The sequence below is a fragment of the Bubalus kerabau genome, chromosome 16, assembly GCF_029407905.1.
Source record: "Bubalus kerabau isolate K-KA32 ecotype Philippines breed swamp buffalo chromosome 16, PCC_UOA_SB_1v2, whole genome shotgun sequence".
NCBI classification, from domain to species: domain Eukaryota; kingdom Metazoa; phylum Chordata; class Mammalia; order Artiodactyla; family Bovidae; genus Bubalus; species Bubalus kerabau.
This window is the reverse complement of record NC_073639.1, coordinates 6,804,090-6,823,866: the sequence shown is the minus strand read 5'-3', so window position 1 is coordinate 6,823,866 and position 19,777 is coordinate 6,804,090. Positions and strand designations below refer to the sequence as shown.

Genomic DNA, 19,777 nt, shown 5'->3' with positions numbered 1-19,777 from the left:
TAAATGTACATTGACAAATGAATGGATAAAGACAGTGTAGTACATAGATACAACAGAATATTACTCATCCATAAAAAAGAATGAAATAATGCTATTTGAAGCAACCTGGACAGAACTAAAAATTATCACACTGAGTAACGTAAGCCACACACAGAAAGACAAATATCATATGATATATATGGAATATAAAAAATGATACAAATTAACTTATTTAAAAAACAGAAACTGATTCAGAGACTTGGAAAACAAATTTATGGTTATCACAGGTGAAAGGGGGCGAGGAGGGATAAATTAAAAGGTTGGGATTAATATATACACACTACTATATATAGAATAAATAACCAACAAGATTCTATTGTATAGCACAGGAACTCTTCTCAATATTCTATAATAACCTATTTGGGGAAAAAATCTGAAAAATAATAAATATATGTATATGTATAACTGAGTCACTTTGCTGCACACCTAAAACTAACACAACATTAGAAATCAACTACTTGCCTATATAAAATAAAATTTAAAAATAAAAAAAATCAATAACAAGTTTTTCATCTACATGAATGGTATAGTATACCATCTAAAGACATGGAGAACCCAGGACAATTCTTTTTTGAATGGGACAAGCCTTCAAATTGCAGGACATATGGGAGCCCGGGCTCCTACCTACTATCTGACAGTAAACTCCCCATCACTCTTACAAAAGTGCCCCACAGGTGCGGCACCAGCCCTGTTGAGTCCCACTGGGACACATCTAGCCTCACATTACTGGCTCTTAAGAAATGAGCATCTTCAGCTCTATTTATTATAATATATGCTTCTTCTCCAAAGTAACTTCCAATTACTCCAAGTTCTCTGAAGTGTTTAGACCAATTTACATTCATAGGATGTGAAATATACCATTTCTTCACAAATATGCAATTTTTACCTCTAAAACTGCTCTTTTCGTAGGTTACAGCTTTGTTGACTTCAACAGTTAGCTGTTAAGAAACATAACCTACCTATGCTCTGATTCTATATATGTCTCATCAGACTAGGGCGCCTCCTAACTGCGCCAATCATCCTAGAACAGCATACCTCACACCTGAATGCAGGCGTAGTCTCTTTGGCCATTTTGCCAAGTGTGTAGCTATGGCAAGAAGTTCCTTACTGATCTTCCCTCCTGTTCACTAACACCAAAGATGTGTATTCCCATCTCCAATAAGTCCTTTTCTTCGAATTCCAAAGGAATTTGGTAGAACTTTCCTGGGCATTTAGAATTTGCCTTGAAAAAATCTTGAAATCTGAATCTCTGGTTTCATAGAGCAAATGCAGAATGAAATAAATGGAGCCAAGTCCACTACTGAGGAGTGATAACGACTTGACCTTTATACCTCTGACTATAGCTGTAAAACAATCTTCACCACCATAATGGCAAAATACTCCACACTCAGAGCTTCACAATAGTAAACACTTGCTCTCAAGTTCAGGTCGACTTCAGCTGGGCTGACACGGGCTCAGCTGCAGTGGACAACTCTGCTTCAAGTTGTGGGTTTGCTGGGCTTCGGCATGAGCTCAGGTCTGCCCCATATTATTCACTCTGGGCTCCAAGGGCAGCAGCCACCCAGGGCTTGCTCTTCTCTTGCAAATCACTGGAACACAAGAGCATGAGTCCACCATTCAAGCATATTTAGAGCTGATTTCCCAGTGGCCAAAGTATGTCACATGGACAAGCACCTAAATAGGAAAATAGACTTCATTCCAAAGGAGAGTTGGAGGAGGCCAAGTTTTTGCTGAACAATAGTCAATTGCAACAAAAAGCAGCAGCCCTTTTTGTAATAAAATAGTTTATGATTAAAAGAACTTTTTTGGTATCATGACCAAAACATAGCAAATATATCAAAACCAATACCAAGAATTAATGGAAGAACAACCAGAAGGGAAGCCCTTTCGTGCATGTGCACACACACACGTGCGCCTGCTGTCATGCCAGCATGCTCACTCTGTCGTGGAGTCACAGCTTCCTTACTCCTTCTTCACGGGCACAACACAGCTGTACAGTTTGAGGCAGAGCCTCAAGTGTTTCTCTAATGCGTTAAAAAAGGGGAGAGAAACCCCACTTCTCCTTCCATCTTCCCTCTCTGCCCCCTCAATCAGAATCAACACTCTCCAGTTATTCCTTTTCTGAAGTACACTGAATTTAAGAAAATTTATTGTTCCCCTCCTTTAAATGAATCAGCTTCATAAATTAAAAGATAGTTGATATCTTCACCTTAATGAAAGTCTATGTAGTTAGAAAAAGATGAAGATTTCTTTGGCTTTTTAAAACATCTACAGTTAGAATGGATAAATAAGTCATGGTATATTATTTTAATATATTTGAACACCAGACAGCAATGAAAATTCATAATATTTACTTTATGTAGCTGAACAAATCACAGCTACATTCAATAATGTGTGAATCTCATAAATATAATTTTGAATGAAATAAGTCAGGAACAAAGAATATATACAGTAATTCCATTTATATAAAGTTCAAAAAGAAGGCAAAAATACACTAGTGTTTGAAGATTCATGCTTAGGGGGAAGAACTATAAAGAAAGCAAGGAAATGATTTTCATAAAAAAAGTCAGGATAGTGTTTGCCTTTATTGGGGGTGGTAGTGATTGGAAGAAGTAGGAGGGAACCTGGTAACATTGGTAGTGAGTAAGTGGACATTGTTCTGTGATAAGTCATCAAACTGTACATGTTTGTTCTTTGAACTTTTCTCTACAGCTATTATGTTTACTATTCAAGGTTTAAAATGTCTAAGGATCCCATGGTATTTGGTCCCATCAACTTAATCTTTACAAACTGTAAAATTTAGTAATAACATACTTTATCTCTAGTTTTAACTTAGTATACATGTTTTCAGTGGCTTCTGTATGTATGTCTTCCTGTTTATCCCTTTTGTGGGGTTTCCTTCTGATTGTTGTGTGTCCACATTGGATAAGTAATAGATTTCCCTCCAACCATTATAGTTGTGATTAAGGTTAAGCTTAAATTTAGATCACATTGAAAGGTTGTTTATCTCTGTGTGTGCTTAGAAACTATGCCCTAGCTCCACCCAGACTTCTTCTAGGTAGGTTCTCACTTGGTACCCGGGTTCAACCCCTGTGTTGGGAAGATCTCCTGGAGAAGGAAATGGCAGCCCACTCCATTATTCTTGCCTGGAGAATCCTATGAATGATGGAACCTAGCAGGCATGGGGTCACAAAGAGTTGGACATGACTGAGCGACTTCACTTTCTTTCTTTCACTTGGTACTCACATCATCCTTAGACTGGTGAAAATCCATAAGTAGTACTAGAAAAACAGCTTCACCATTTAATGACCCACTAATGTGTAGTTTTTGTGTACGTAAAGACATTATCTGTTAAAGACATCTTATTGCTCCTGGGTAGGATCAAAGGGAAATGCAAACAAGAAATAGATCAGTGTATATGTCAATAGAAAACTAGACAGAGTTGAGTCAGGCATGACAAGTAGCAGAGGTCTGTGGAAAACCCCCTCTATCTTTTCTGGGCCCCCAGACTTGTAAACCTAATTTTTATTGCACCTCTTTTGTATTTTAACTCTAGATCTCCCATTCTAAAACTATTTTTATTTCTGTAACCCCCAGAAAAGCTTAAGGTAAGAGAGTTTCCTTAATCTGCTACAATAGTACCTTAATTATTTAATAGTTTCAAGCGTATGTAATTTGGGTGGTTTGGGGAGAGGTTAATCTTGACAAGTTTCCTTAACTACAGTTGACCCTTAACTATAAGGTCCACTTATGTGTGAATTTGTGTGTGTGTGTGTGTGTGTGTAGTAAATACTATAGTACACACAATCCATAGTTGGCTGAGTCATGGATAACAAACCAGCAGATACAGAGGGCTAACTATGATTTATATGTACATTTTTCACCCTGAGGAACCCCTAAGCCTGCATTGTTCAAAAGGTCAACTGTATATTGTTCATTTGACTAAAAAGAGAAAAGCTGTTAAGGGACATAGTTGGGGAATGGATCACTCTGATTACCTGATTCTTCCTATTAAGTGAAAATTAATTCTCCCTATGAATTGTATCTGTCTTAACTTTAGACTACTAACTTTATGACTACTCAGATAGCTAGATTGCATGCTATTGCATCTGGATTTTTCCTTAGGGCTGTGAGATTATATTGGATAGTGTCTCAAGTTATTCACTTTTTAAAATATGGCACTTTATCAATCATCTTTAGTTTAGGAATCAGGATAGCATGCACAATGACAATATACTCCTAAAAATATAAACATCCCTGATCATTCTATTTAAATAGAATAAACTAAAAAAAGAGAAAGTAAATGTTTATAAGCCTTCACACATTAAATATAAAATTTCAGAAGCCATGCATGTGTGCTTGGTCACTCGGTCATGTCCTACTCTTTACAACCCCATTGACTGCAGCCTGTCAGGCTCCTCTGTCCATAGGGATTCTCCAGGCAAGAATGCAGAAGTGGGTTGCCATGCCCTCCTCCAGGGGATCTTCCCAACTCAGGAATCGAACCTGCATCTCTTATGCCTCTTGCATTGGCAGGTAGGTTCTTTATCACTAGCACCACCTGGGAAGCCCTCTTAGTTCCTAAAAAAATCTGTTTCTCCAGAAAGCAACTGTCAAAGTAATCAAAGATAGAAACTGAAGTGGCTCAGTTGTGTCCGACTCTTTGTGACCCCATGGATTGTAGCCAACCAGGCTCCTCTGTCAGTGGGATTTTCCAGTGCTTGCAAATTTCTGAGTCAGCAAAATTAGGAAATTTTAAAACTAACATGTATTATAAATTACATGAAGAAGAGGGATCATATCTATCTTATTCACTACTATATCCTGGGCATATTGACTGGCACATTGTAGGTGCCCACAAAAGATTTTTAAATGGATGAATGAATGTCCATTGTGGGTTTGCAGCATTATATATGTTGTGTAATCTTCACAGTAATGCTAAAAGGTAGGTTTGGAATTCCTATTTTATAGATGAAGAGACAGTCTTATCGAGGATAAAAAGTTGCCCAAGCCACACAAGTAGGAAATGGCAGAGATGGGACTCAAACTGATGAGTCTGACACCAAATCCAACTCTTGCCCAGCAATGATGTTCATGTTGGCAGACTGCCACTTGGCTGCCCAACAGCCCTTTCCCTCCTCACCCTTAGCCAGAGCCTAATTTTGTTTAGTGTCCCATTCCCGCAGATGACTCAGGTAAATCCTGATTTGCGGAAGCCCAAATAAGCTCTCCCTCTGTTTGCCTGTGACCAGTTTCAGGGTTTGGAACATGATCTGGTTTTGTCCAGTGAGATTGGAAGGAACTATTCTGATGGTGGGGGCAGGGAAAGTGTTCTGGAAAAGGATTTTTGTTGCCTCTTTAACAAAGAAATATAAGAGAGAAACAGCCCTTTCTCTGCTGAGTGTTGCTGTGTGGGGTTGTGATACATAGAGTGCTGAAGCCATTTTGCTGCCAGGAGGCGGCCAGAAGACGTGGTTTAGTGCCTGATATGCTGTTGGGTGGGCTTCCCCGGTAGCTCGCCTGGAAAAAAATCCTCCTGCAATGTAGGAGACACCACCTCCATTCCTGGGTTGCAAAGATCCGTTGGAGAAGGGATAGGCTACCCATTCCAGTATTCTTGGGCTTCCCTGGTGGCTCAGTCGGTAAAGAATCCTCCTGCAATGCAGTAGACCTGGGTTCGATCCCTGGGTTAGGAAGGTCCCCTGGAGGAGGGCATGGCAACCCACTCCAGTGTTCTTGCCTGGGGAATCCCCATGCACAGAGGCGCCTGGTGGGCTGCAGTCCATGGGGTCGCAGAGAGTCAGACAGGATTGAATGACTAAGCACAGCACAGCAGCATGCTGTTGGGCCTCCAGAGTTGCTCAGCAGGTAGTAACTATCAGTCAAGTATGGTTTTGGTCAGCCAGTTACTTGAGAGCATGGCTGCCAACCATCTAATTGGAGTGGCAGTCACTGCAATACTGACTGTCAAAACTAGCTCTGCTGCTGCTGCTGCGGCTAAGTTGCTTCAGTCGTGTCCGACTCTGTGCGACCCCATAGACGGCCTCCTACCAGGCTCCTCTGTCCCTGGGATTCTCCAGGCAAGAACACTGGAGTGGGTTGCCATTTCCTTCTCCAATGCGTGAAAGTGAAGTCACTCAGTCATGTCCGACTCTTAGTGACCTCATGGACTGCAGCGCACCAGGCTCCTCCTTCCATGGGATTTTCCAGGCAAGAGTACTGGAGTGGGGTGCCATTACCTTCTCTGAAACTAGTTCTACCAGTTTTAAAAATCTGTATTCCAAATAAACACATAAAATGAAATGCTATTAGAGTTTTATTAATTATTTTATGGAAATGGGATGTCTTCACTTACTCATTAACTCACTAGCTAGTTACTGGGTGCCAAGTGCCAGAAACATGGTAAGTACTTGAAAAGAAGCACAAAGAGAGACACTCAGCCAAGCTGCACAGGAAGAGGCAGAGCCAGAGAGAAAGCCCCAGGGACATTTCTACCCCAGGGCTGCCAAGAAAGGACATGTGAATGGAGCCCTGAAAGACCAGTGGGAGTTATTCAGGTAGAAAAAAGAGGAAAGGGGGGCATTCCTTGCAAAGGTACTGTATGGGATGCATGGCGGTCTTAGGGAATGTGGCACAATTGGGGAAGCACAAGTAATTGAGTTTGTAAGGTTCAGGTCAGAAAAGGCAGGAAAGGAGTCTAGAGAGTAGAACAGAGGCCCTGGGGCCAAGCTACCCAAGCCTTGGGGAGTTACTGATGGATACCGAGGATGTACAGGACACGATGCTCTTTGGCAGCAGGAAGGAGGATATTTTGGAGAGGAAGGAGATGGTGAGAGATGACACGCTGGAGAGAAGAAATGAAATGAGCCTGTCAGATATGTAGGACATGGTTAAGATGGAACTTGGTGACTGGAAATGAGGAATGAGAGAGTGGTGGTAAGAATCAGCAAAGAAAAGCAGGACTAGAGAGCGGCATGGAAGAGACTGCCCGGCTGTGTGCTGACGGCTCGGGGCAGGACAGGAACCATAAGCTGGCGGCTCCAGTGCACAGCATTGAATGATGTGCTTAGTGTGCTGTTAGAAGCAAAGGAAACTGAATTGATCCGTGTTTCAGTAAGCATTGCAGAAGGACAAAGGAGAAAGAAATTGAAGATATTGTTTAAAGAGACAAGTTGAAGTGCTGAACCAAAGTGAGATGGAGAAGGAAGCAAAAGAAAGTCTTGAACACCTGGAGTGAAGAATAGGACTTTAGTCACATTTGTGGATACAAGTACGATTGAAACGGTGAGGAAATAGGAGCCTATGGTGAGAAAGTTGAACCAATTGGTTTAAGATTTTACAGGTGGAGCAGCTCCAGGTGGTAATAAGGGAGACGACATGAGTTGTTGATTTCTGTGCAGAAATGCGGGTCATAGGAGTTGAAGTAGTCAAGGTACTGGGTATTAGAAGAGCCTTCCACATGAACACTAAAGAGAGAAGGATTGTGGCAGACTTGAGGTGAAGAGAAAAATCATAAGCCATGTTCCAAAATCTCTGATGCACACGAGAACAATAAGAAGGGCTGGAGGATAGTACATTTGAGAGGTTCAAGTTTCAAAGGAAGAAGGATTTTTACAGGAGAGTGGAGGAATATTGAATGGGTTAAGTGCTAACAGTCATTTAGCACTTACTGTGCCCCAAGTTCTGTTCCAAGTACTTTACAAAATTCATTAAATTCTCCCCTGTGAGATGAGTACTATTATTATTCCCCATTTTGCAAATGAGGAAACTGAAGCTCTGAGATATTGAATAACCTGCTCAAGGTATCGACCGATGCTTTCAGTCCAAGCAGTGAGCACCAGAGTCCACACACTTACCCACATCCTTGTCCTGCTGATTCTGCTGGATAAGCCTGGCCAGCGCCTGTGGTTAATGGAAATTTCAAGAACAAATAGCCTCCACTTGAATGTAGGGAGGAGGTAGCATCTGGGGTGGGGAGCCATTCAAAAAAAGCAGAACATAACTGGTCCTTGATAGCATCCACTCCTTTATGTTTTCTAGTCTATTTTATTTAGTACTCAACCATAATAGTGTGCCTTTGAACTGTGTGTTAATGTGTAAACTGCCTCGGGCCTTTTAGAAGTGGGTGCGGTAGACTTTTAAAATAAATAGCTACATTAATTATTAACTATAAGTACTCAATTACATAAAGGAGTTAATTTGCATCTTTCAGAGAACTTATACACAATCTGACTAAGAATTGCAGATAAGAAACTAAAACATGCAATCTTGAAAAATATATGGTTGTTTTTTCTATGTATTAATACGCTTTATGGCAAACCATAAATTTGGGGTTCATGACTACCTGTTGGAAGGAAAACTCTCCTTTTTCTTTTTGTTACCTACCAGACACTACCTTAAAAACCAAGAGCCCAAAAATGTAAAAAGGCATTATAATTCAAAGGAGAAGGCTATTTTGCTAGACTCATATTAAATTCTGTTTATTTTCTTAGAATTAATGCCGAAAGAATCTTTGCATAAAGTACTAATACTGCAAAGTGCTGAGAAACCAGCTTCCTATCTTACAAAGCTGTTTCTTTTTTTTTTTTTAGTAAATTGAATTTAACAATGTATAAAAAGACTTAAATACCATAACCAAGTGGGATTTATTCCAGTATGCAAAACTGGTTCAAATTCAAAATCAATTAATCTGATCCATCACATCAACATGATCATATAATTTTTACATCATTAGATCAAAAGCTGTTTCTCTTCATAAAAATTGTGGCTCTTGGAAGTATAGACATGAGGAAAATATAGATTTATATAAAATAAAATTTATGGTATAGTTATAAACTGTACCATAAACTCATAATTGGCAATTTTCATCTCAATATACATTTTAAAACTCCAGTGCATAGAAAATATATTCTATGAAAATGTGAATCCAGTGCTTCTTGGAAATGCATCTACTGAAATGAAGCTTACTGCAAAAAGTTTATACTAATCATGAATGTGGTCATAGACAGTTTAATCCAATTTCAGATTGGATTCATCAGAAGTAGAGTCTCAGTCAGGTCATTTAAAAGAAACAAATGATTTTTTTCCATCTCCAAGTTTCACAGAGGCAGCTTTTGACTCTTCAAGGTAGCTGTTCTCAATGCAACTGAAATAACTAGATTTACAGACCAAATAGTTCTACACAAGGGGAGAGAATAGAAATTGGAAAATTATTAGGAAAGAAGATTATCCTTTACTTCTACTACCACCTGACTCTTGGGAGCAAATTACTATGCGAAGTCAGAGAGTAAAGGAGAAGAAAAGGCAGTGTCAACACAAATTGGTTTGATGCTTTTCCAGCGTCCAACGTACAAGGCTCCACGATCCCTGCCAACCCGTGTCCATATGGTGGGGTGGTGGGCGGAGGTGATAGGAATAAGATACAGTCTTTTTTCTCAGGTTGCTAATAATGTACTTGAATTTCATGATTATTGTTTTCCTGATTATCTGTATATTTTGCCACTTATATACATATTTCTAAAGAACTGATTGCTTAGCTTTACTAAAAATTTTGAACTTTATATACATGGACTTAAACTTTGTTTTCTTCCGTAACTTGTTCTTCTCACTCAAAATTATCTTCTGAAATGTATCAGTGTTGAGACATGTAGCAATCATCATTCATTTTTCGTACCTATAGAATCCTCTATCGTGAATATGCTTTGGGTATACGAAAAGGACTGCGGCACAGTTAAGCCGTTGCTTTTGCCTGGGTAACCTTAAGCAAGATGAAGTGACCAGCAATGTTAAGCAGGCTGGATAGGCTGGCAGGAGACTGAAGATGCCATTTGTTTAGCTGGAACATCTTGGAGACCAAAATCATCCTGGAATAATACAGAATACCCTTGCAACTGGTGTTTATTGCCTTCCTACTCTGTGCAACTTGGTTCCAGTTCTCAAAACCCTTACATTGGTCAAGGAGAGGATCAAGAATAATTGTAAGGGAAGCTCTGAGAAATAAACAAAACCCTTAAGTTTAGTATGACAGTTACTGAGAGCTTGTATGTTGCAGGTGCTGACTGTCTAGGCATTAGGACGCAAAGCAGCAGCAGTTATGGCTCCACTCTCATACAGTCATATAAAGCAGCCATATAAGCCAACATAAAAGCCATGCCTCTCTAGACTCCCTGTTACAATGGAGTTGACTGTGCATTGCTGCATGAGCCAGGTTCACGCCGCCCTGATAATACGATAAGACTGATTTGACACAGAATACATTGTGAGGCCCTGGCACTTGAGGAAAGATATGCCTCAGACCTGACTGAATTCTTGAAGGACAGGATAAGGAAGCTGAAAATGCTTTTCCAGGGAGCTGTACCAGTGAGGCAGGCATCAGTCATCAGTTCTCAAGAAACAGTCTTTGATTCCAGTGTCAGCTGCGGGTCTATACTTGTTAGTGCTTCGTCATTTTAGTTCGCCCCAGTCTGCCAACTAGAGTTCTCTGTCACTCTGTCCTCATCAACAGCAAGCAGAGGCAGGCCCTCCCGAGAGAGGAATGCTTGCCCAGAAGCAGAAGAAAAGCGAAGTTGGAGGCAAGTAATGCATTAGCTGTTTGCACTAAGAGGAGTGACAAAGCAGTCAGCTCCATGCAGTTTGTAAAAGCTTCAAAAACAGAACTTCCAAGGGGAGAGTAAAGAACCAATCAATTCATATTAAACTAAACTAATTCCAATTAAACTAAATGATAAGAACAGACTTGCGCACTCATAAAAGCTTTTATTCCCCATTTCCTGGCTTAAAAATATTTTTTTCAGGTTGATATGCACGGAGAATATGCTAAAATCTTTCAGGAAGATCTCACCTTACACATACAGATTGGTTCCACCAAACTTATCCAAGACAGAGGATGACCATGAAAGAGACTGAGTAGACTGAATAGGCTCCATTTTCAGGGAGAAAAATAATGAGCCTACAATTCCACTTGGTCTCTCCTCTCTTCCTGGATGAAAGGATGTAGACATTTCCTTTACAAGCAAATGTAAAGGTTATTATTGCATAAATCAAGGATTGGTCTGCACAAATGGAAAGCTAGATTTTATCCTTATTTCAAGAGGCAAACATTCAGAAAAATGATCCTCTCCTTCTAAGAGGGAGACATCACACTCTAATCAAGTTAGAAAGAGTTAACAAAAGGCACTGTCTGTTATGGGAAACAGTCAGGAAGTATTTGAATCAGAAAGAGAGGGAGAGTTTAGGAAGTCTCTCAGCCTTTTAGGGATTCAATTTCAGGAAACTAGAATAAGTCCGTAAGTCAGTAGAGTACTGACTTGTCATGCTCCTCTCCATGTTTGGATCAACGTTCAACATTTTACCCCTGTACATTCCCTTTTGTGAAATAGCTCCAAGAATTCCTGCAAGGTGAAGATTTTCTTTCAGCAGGCATCGTTTCCGCTGAGATGTCTCCATTCTTTTATTCACAATCATTTTTTCCCTTTTTGTTGATATATTTGCCTTCACTCATTTCCTCTAACTGCACATCGAGTTTTTCAAACGTTGAGTGTTAGCATTCCTCCTGTTAGCTCTTCCTTCTGTAATTCCTTTACAAATGGCCTGAATTTTACTTCCCCTGATATCACTTATCAGTTTTTAGGTGCACTTTCATATTTCTTGGCCAGATCTCTCTTCCAGGGGTCCAATTTTGTAAAATATTGTGTGGATTTGTTGAGAGACAGGGAAGCAACGCAACCACATACTTTGTGTGTGTACATGAACTGAATAATAATCTTGCAATTACATACAGTTGATTTATCTTGGTATTGAAATTGGAAGCTGTTGGGGGACTGGTGTTAATCAACTAAATCTTGATAACAGAAATTTCTGTATATTGGAATGCAAAGTGACAACTGCCTATATACGTAAAGGATTTACAGTATAATTGTCCATGTGCTTCTTGGCATAAATTTAATTTTTGTGTTTATGAAATTTGCTTTAAAGGTATTTTACCATTAAGGATTTTTTTTTTCCACTTTTTGGACAGGTTTTCTTATTAATTCATTTTAAGGAGGTCTTAGTGGTTTTGCACATTTTTTATCTTTATCTTGGTAAACATGTTAAATGCTATTCAACCTTAGAGAATATCCATAACATTGTGGTCTCCTGGGAAGATAAGTTGTGAATTTAGAGTATAGTAAAGGGAAAGTCTCTCAGCCATGTCTGACCCTTTGTGACCCCATAAACAACTATGCAGTCCATGGAATTCTCCAGGCCAGAATACTGGAGTGGGTAGTCTTTCCCTTCTCCAGAGTATCTTCCCAACCCGGGGATCAAAGCCAGGTCTCCTGCATTGCAGGCGGATTCTTTACCAGCTGAGCCACAAGGGAAGCTCTTATATCTGCTAATTTTTCCTCAAAAAAACATTTCCTAGAATATCAGTTGTGGAACTGTGGGCAGGAATAGAGCAGGGAGCGTGGTATTCAAGGTCCTTGACCTCTAAAACGTAGTCTTTTGAAGTTAATATCCTAACATCCTTGATTTGATTTTGCATCTATCTTCCATCCCCTCTTTGCAAGTTATTGATACAACTATACAACATTAGCTTGGTTTCAAAGAGTAAAGGAATGAAAATAAATTTTCTAGAATTTTATAATCCCCCTTAAGATAATTATAGCTGACAGAGTAAACAAGGAAAGCCTTGTAAAATCTAAATTTCAGATAAGCATTGAATAATTTTTAGAATAAGTGTGCCCCATGCAATATTTATTTGAGTATGCCCTAAATTAGACATACCTAAACCTGGCAACCTCAAATTAGAGAAACTCTGGACATTGTCAAAATGGGGAGAATGACTACCACTACCAGGAGACTCATTTAGTGGCAACAATTTGATGCTGTGTTCCCATCCACCTCCCCTCTCCCAAATCCCTCCACCTCTCCCATTCTCACCTGGTAAACAGTATCCATAATGTGGGCAAAAGATAAAAGTCCTAGGATCAAAATAAAAGCTATTGATCTCCTAATTCAAAATTAACACCCGCAACTATTTATAATTCCTAAATAAAGATGCAGTAATTCAATCACTTCAGTTGAACCATACCTTATTGCTGTATTCCCTTCAGGTGATTTTTTACATAGACTATGCTGTAAAAAATCTTCTATGGCTTGAGCAGTCAGAAATTTTTTGAGTATGCATAGTAGAGAGGATGCTGTGCTATGATGTCTGTTGTATACAAAACCACATAGTCATAAGCACATACAATGAAGACTGATCAAGATGACTCAATAATTTGAAGTATAATAATCTTTACTCTTCAAAATGAATTGGTGGTCTTGCTAAATAGGCATGCTTTGAACATCTGTTAAATTGACAAGATGTGGAGCATCTAGGCCTTCCCTGGTGGCTCAGAATCCATCAACCTGCAATGCGGGAAACCTGAGTTTGATCCCTGGGTTGGGAAGATCCCCTTCAGGAGGGCATGGCAACCCACTCCAGTATTCTTGCCTGGAGAATCCCCATGGACAGAGAAGCCTGGGGTGCTGCAGTCCATGGGGTCACAAAGAGTCGGACACGACTAAGCACACAGCACCGAGGTCAACATAGGCCTCTTTGATTCATGCTAAATTGGTGATCCAAACACTTACCCTGAAACCCTGAAAAAAGCTGCATAACACAGACTAGGAAAAAACTTGGTGGAAATGCTATATTGAACCTTTAAATGTTGCCTCAATTGCAGAAGCTTAATGTAATTGAATCATATGCCAGAAAATATTTATTGTTGAAATGCAAATTTCTTTTGATTGCTAAATCTAAGTGAAAACCTAACTTTTTAAAATTAGAGTTTTTTTTTTAATTTAATTTTATTTTTAAATTTTACATAATTGTATTAGTTTTGCCAAATATCAAAATGAATCCGCCACAGGTATACATGTGTTCCCCATCCTGAACCCTCCTCCCTCCTCCCTCCCTGTACCATCCCTCTGGGTCGTCCCAGTGCACTAGCCCCAAGCATCCAGTATCGTGCATCGAACCTGGACTGGCAACTCGTTTCATACATGATATTTTACATGTTTCAGTGCCATTCTCCCAAATCTTCCCACCCTCTCCCTCTCCCACAGAGTCCATAAGACTGTTGTATACATCAGTGTCTCTTTTGCTGTCTCGTACACAGGGTTATTGTTACCATCTTTCTAAATTTCATATATATGTGTTAGTATACTGTACTGATGTTTTTCTTTCTGGCTTACTTCACTCTGTATAATAGGCTCCAGTTTCATCCACCTCATTAGAACTGATTCAAATGTATTCTTTTTAATGGCTGAGTAATACTCCATTGTGTATATGTACCATAGCTTTCTTATCCATTCAATATGGGATGGTATATATATTTTAAAGCTCTAAATTTTATATGTATTATTTGACATTAAGTTGTTTTCTTTAAAGATAATTAACATTTTCAATGAATATATAAGCTATACAATTTTTCTTTTAATCAGATTATTATTTCATTATTATTTAACTTCTTTGCATTTTCTGATAGCTGACTTTTAGAAATTTATACATCTTAACAGTTTAATCTAAGACTAGAAGATTGAAGTAAATAGATGAATTTATTTGCCATCCAAGATCAACAATTAGAACATTCAAAACTAAAAATGGTGTAATAGATACTATTACTTCAATCACTTCAGTTCAGTTGCTCAGGTGTGTCTGACTCTTTGTGACCCCATGGACTGCAGCACGTCAGGCTTCCCTGTCCATCACCAACTCCCAGAGCTTGCTCAAACTCAAGTCATCAAGTCAGTGATGCCATCCAACCATCTCATTCTCTGTTGTCCCCTTTTCCTCCTGCCTTCAATCTTTCCCAGCATCAGGGTCTTTTCCAATGAGTCAGTTCTTTGCATCAGGTGGCCGAAGTATTGGAGTCTCGGCTTCAGCATCAGTCCTTCCAATGAATATGCAGGACTGATTTCCTATTGGATTGACTTGTTTGATCTCCTTGCAGTCCAAGAGACTCTCAAGAGTCTTCTCTAAAACCAAAGTTCAAAAGCATCAATTTTTTGGTGCTCAGCTTTCTTTATGGTCCAACTCTCACATCCATAGGTGACTACTGGAAAAACCATAAATTTAACTAGGCAGCAAAGTAATGTCTCTTTTTTTTTTAATTAATTTTTTATAGAAGGATAATTGCTTTATAGAAGTTTACTGTTTTCTGTCAAACCTCAACATGAATCAGCCATAGGTATACATATATCCCCTTGCTTTTGAAACTTCCTCACATCTCCCTCTCCATTCCACCCCTCTAGGTTGATACAGCATCCCTGTTTAAGTTTCCTAAGCCATACAGCAAATTCCCATTGGCTATCTCTTTTACATATGGTAATGTAAGTTTCCATGTTACTCTTTCCATGTATCTCACCCTCTCCTCCCCTCTCCCCGTGTCCATAAATCTATTCTCTATGTCTATTTCTCCATTGTTGCCCTGTTTAATATGCTATCTAGGTTTGTCATAGCTTTTCTTCCAAGGAGCAAGCATCTTTTAATTTCATGGCAGAAGTCACCATCTGCAGTGATTTTGAAGCCCAAGAAAATAAAGTCTTTGTTTCCATTGTTTCCCTGTCCGTTTGCCATGAAGTGATGGAATCAGATGTCTTATTTGAGTTTTTTGAATGTTGAATTTTAAGCCAGCTTTTTCACTTTCGTCTTTCACTTTCATCAAGAAGCTTTTTAGTTCCTCTTTCCTTTCTGCTATAAGGGTGGTGTCATCTGTATATCTGAGGTTATTGATATTTCTCCCAGCAATCTTGATTCCAGCTTGTGCTTCTTCCAGCCTAGCATTTCACATGATGTACTATGCATATAAGTTAATAAGCAGGGTGACAGTATACAGCCTTGACGTACTCCTTTTCCAATTTGGAACCAGTGCATTGTTCCATGTCTGGTTCTAATTGTTGCTTCTTGACCTGCATACAGTCTTCTCAGGAGCCAGGTAAGGTGGCCTGGTATTCTCATCTTTTGAAGAATTTCCCACAGTTTGTTGTGATCCACACAGTCAAAGGCTTTGGCGTAGTCAATAAAGCAGAAGTAGATATTTTTCTGAAATTCTCTTGCTTTGTCTATGATCCAACGGATACTAGCAATTTGATCTCTAGTTCCTCTGCCTTTTCTAAATCCATCTTGAATGTCTCAAAGTTCTCAGTTCACACTGTTGAAGTTTAGCTTGGAGTCTTTTAAGCATTACTTTGCTAATGTATGAGATGAGTGCAATTGTGGGGTAGTTTGAACTTTCTTTGGCATTTCCTTTCTTTGAGATTGGAATGAAAACTGGCTTTTTCCAGTCCTATGGCCACTGCTGAATTTTCCAAATTTGTTGGCATGTTGAGTGCAGCACTTTCACAGCATCGTCTTTTAGGATTTGAAATATATCAGCTGGAATTCCATCACCTCCACTAACTTTGTTCATAGTGAAGCTTCCTAAGGCCCACTTGACTTCACACACCAGGATATCTGGCTCTAGGTGAGTGATCACACCATTGTGGTTATCTGGGTCATGAAGATCTTTTTTGTATAATTCTTCTGTATATTCTTGCTGCTGCTGCTAAGTCACTTCAGTCGTGTCCGACTCTGTGACCCCATAGATGGCAGCCCACCAGGCTCCCCCGTCCCTGGGATTCTCCAGGCAAGAACACTGGAGTGGGCTGCCATTTCCTTCTCCAATGCGTGAAAGTGAAAAATGAAAGTGAAGTCTCTCAGTCCGACTCTTCGTGACCCCTTGGACTGCAGCCTACCAGGCTCCTCTGAACATGGGATTTTTCCAGGCAAGAGTACTAGAGTGGGTTGCCATATTCTTGCTACCTCTTCTTAATATTTTCTCCTTCTGTTAGGTCCATACCATTTCTGTCCTTTATTGTGTCCATCTTTCCATGAAATGTTCCTTTGGTATTTCTAATTTCTTGAAAAGATCTGTAGTCTTTCCCATTCTATTGTTTTCCTCTATTTCTTTGCATTGATTACTTAGGCAGGCTTTCTCATCTCTCCTTGCTATTCTTTGGAACTCTGCATTCAGATATATATATATCTTTCCTTTTCTCTTTTGCCTTTTGCTTCTCTTTTCTTAGCTAATACTTCTATATATATGATCTTTTCTGTACTCTCTGATTTTGGAATGTGCTCCTACTTAAAAACATTGCAAATCTTCTTTATTTTAGTTCATTTGTGTTTTCTGCCTGACTAAAAGCAGCAGTGAGGCTCTACATTATTTTTGGCACTGTTTCACTCCATAATAAAGCTAGTTGGCACTCCTTCGCACTCTAGGTGGGTTTTATGAAGCGCTTTGGCTTGTAACAGATGTTTGGGTATGTCAGATCAGTAGCTCTTGGGGCTGAAAAGTGCTGCTACAGTTCAGTAAAATCAGAAGGCAGTTTATGCAGCAGTTTTGAGAAGACAGTTCAGTTCAGTTCAGTTCAGTGACTCAATCATGTCTGACTCTCTGCGACCCCATGAACTGCAGCACGCCAGGCCTCCCTGTCCATCACCAACTCCTGGAGTTTACCCAAACTCACGTCCATCAAGTCAGTGATGCCATCTAGCCATCTCATCCTCTGTTGTCCCCTTTTCCTCCTGCCCCCAATCCCTCCCAGCATCAGTCTTTTCCAATGAGTCAACTCTTCGCAGGAGGTGGGCAAAGGATTGGAGCTTCAGCTTCAGCATCACTCCTTCCAAAGAAATCCCAGCACTGGTCTCCTTTAGGATGGACTGGTTGGATCTCCTTGCAGTCCAAGGGACTCTCAAGAGTCTTCTCCAACACCACAGTTCAAAAGCATCAATTCTTCGGTGCTCAGCTTTCTTCACAGTCCAACTCTCACACCCATACATGACTACTGGAAAAACCATAGCCTTGACTAGACGGACCTTTGTTGGCAAAGTAATGTTTCTGCTTTTTAATATGCTATCTAGGTTGGTCATAACTTTCTTTCTAAGGAGTAAGTGTCTTCTAATTTCATAGCTGCAATCACCATTAGCAGTGATTTTGGAGCACCCAAAAATAATGTCTGACACTGTTTCCCCATCTATTTCCCATGAAGTCAGGCAGGCACCAAAACCAGACAAATCACCATCAGTGTTTTGAGTGGGAGGAGAACTTGAAATGGCTTGAGTTGAAGAATCCCTTGGGCAAGTCTCAGTAGAGGACCATGACCCATTAGACCAGATCAAAACAGGGCACAGCTGTTGGCATGTTGAAACCTATTGCCTTAGTCAAACAGAACAGGCTCAGGGAAGGCTAAGGTCATGATCAGATGAGTTAGGAGGCAGACCAGGAGTTCCTTAAGGAATGTTGAGACAGCCAGATAAGCAGAAGCTGAGGTTTTGCCCTAAGCTAATGCTGAGTATTAGTTCTTCTCAGTTGTTTCCATAAGCTCTGTTAAATGGACTTTCCCTCTTTCTGCTGCTGCTGCTGCTAAGTCGCTTCAGTCCTGTCCGACTCTGTGCGACCCCATAGACGGCAGCCCACCAGGTTCCCCCGTCCCTGGGATTCTCCAGGCAAGAACACTGGAGTGGGTTGCCATTTCCTTCTCCAATGCATGAAAGTGAAAAGTGAAAGTGAAGTCGACTCACAAATCTTCCACAGGTGGCTCTGCTACTATGTCTTTGTTTCTAGGATGTGTTTGTGGGGGCAAATCAGCAGCTGTATTTTCACTCCCAAGCCCTGAGCCCTGTGTGTGGGGGACAGCAGTGCTCTGCCTGCAGCCTCAGCAGGGGTCTCCTCCAGGCTGAGTGCTCTGATTCCTTTAAGCCTCCTTTGTGGGACTTTTACTCTGGTTGCTCCCCACCCCCACATCATGGGCCAAGGGCCAGGCTTATAAAACCAGGCTTTGAATCAGGGCTTAGACATACGTTGCCTATAAAAATGTCTCTGAATTGGCAATAATTAATCTCCTGTGCAACTGTATTTGGCTCTAAAATGCTGAGTGTACTAGCAATTGCTTTAACTGGAAACAGATCTATGGCAGTTGGTCAGGGATGATATAAATATCCTCAATCAATGGGGAGTGGGAAATCTAGGAATATTTCTGTTACTGTCTCCTTATCAAAGCTTTTAAAACTACTGAACTCTGATATTGTTTCTAAGTGTATGGGAAAAGGCTGTATCCAGTGTGATTTGATTCTCCTGTGATCTCAGGCCATCAGATAAGTGATTCTTAACTCAAGGCATTTAGAAATTAACATGAATGTGTTTTGGTTACCACAAGCACAGGTGAAAATTCCTGGCATTGACTAAATTAGCCAGTGATGCTACAGTCCTGCAAAGCCAAGAGTTACCTGGCATAGAATTCTTCCAGCACACTCACGATTGACAACACTTGGAGTGATCTCTGGCTGACTTTCAGCGTAACTATCCCAAACTATCCCCACTAGTAACTATCCCAAACTATTTCTGCTCTCAGAACCACTTAGTTTCTGCCATAATTTCACACTCTTCTTTCCTCAGACTTTTCCTATTATTCAACAAAAGCTTAGTCAAATTCCCTCCCTTTTCCCTTTGCTATTCTCCATCTGTACCTGCCCAGCCTGGTCTCTTTCCTGCCCTTTCAGAGAAATAAATCTTGCTAAGGATAACAACAGCTCCATGGGAGGTATTGATTGGTCCCACCCTGCTCCACCCCATCCCATCTCAGCCCTCTCTCTAGCATCTTCAATGCCTTGCCAGTTCCTTCTTCCCCTCAGAAAAGTGCTTGAGTTTTCCATCCCGATGTCAATAAAAGC

At 40.2% G+C, this 19,777-nt stretch overlaps 1 protein-coding gene across 1 annotated transcript in view; it reads right to left on the bottom strand.

Annotated features, from left to right (window-relative positions):
• Window positions 1-11,502, bottom strand: part of LOC129630294 (P3 protein-like) — a 28,799-nt gene extending 17,297 nt beyond the window's left edge. The window contains 4 exon segments of the mRNA XM_055550798.1: window positions 7,380-7,530; window positions 7,896-7,941; window positions 9,988-10,028; window positions 11,346-11,502. Of these exon segments, the coding sequence (XP_055406773.1) occupies window positions 7,380-7,530; window positions 7,896-7,941; window positions 9,988-10,028; window positions 11,346-11,502 (395 nt within the window).
• Between the last annotated feature and the right edge of the window lie 8,275 nt (window positions 11,503-19,777).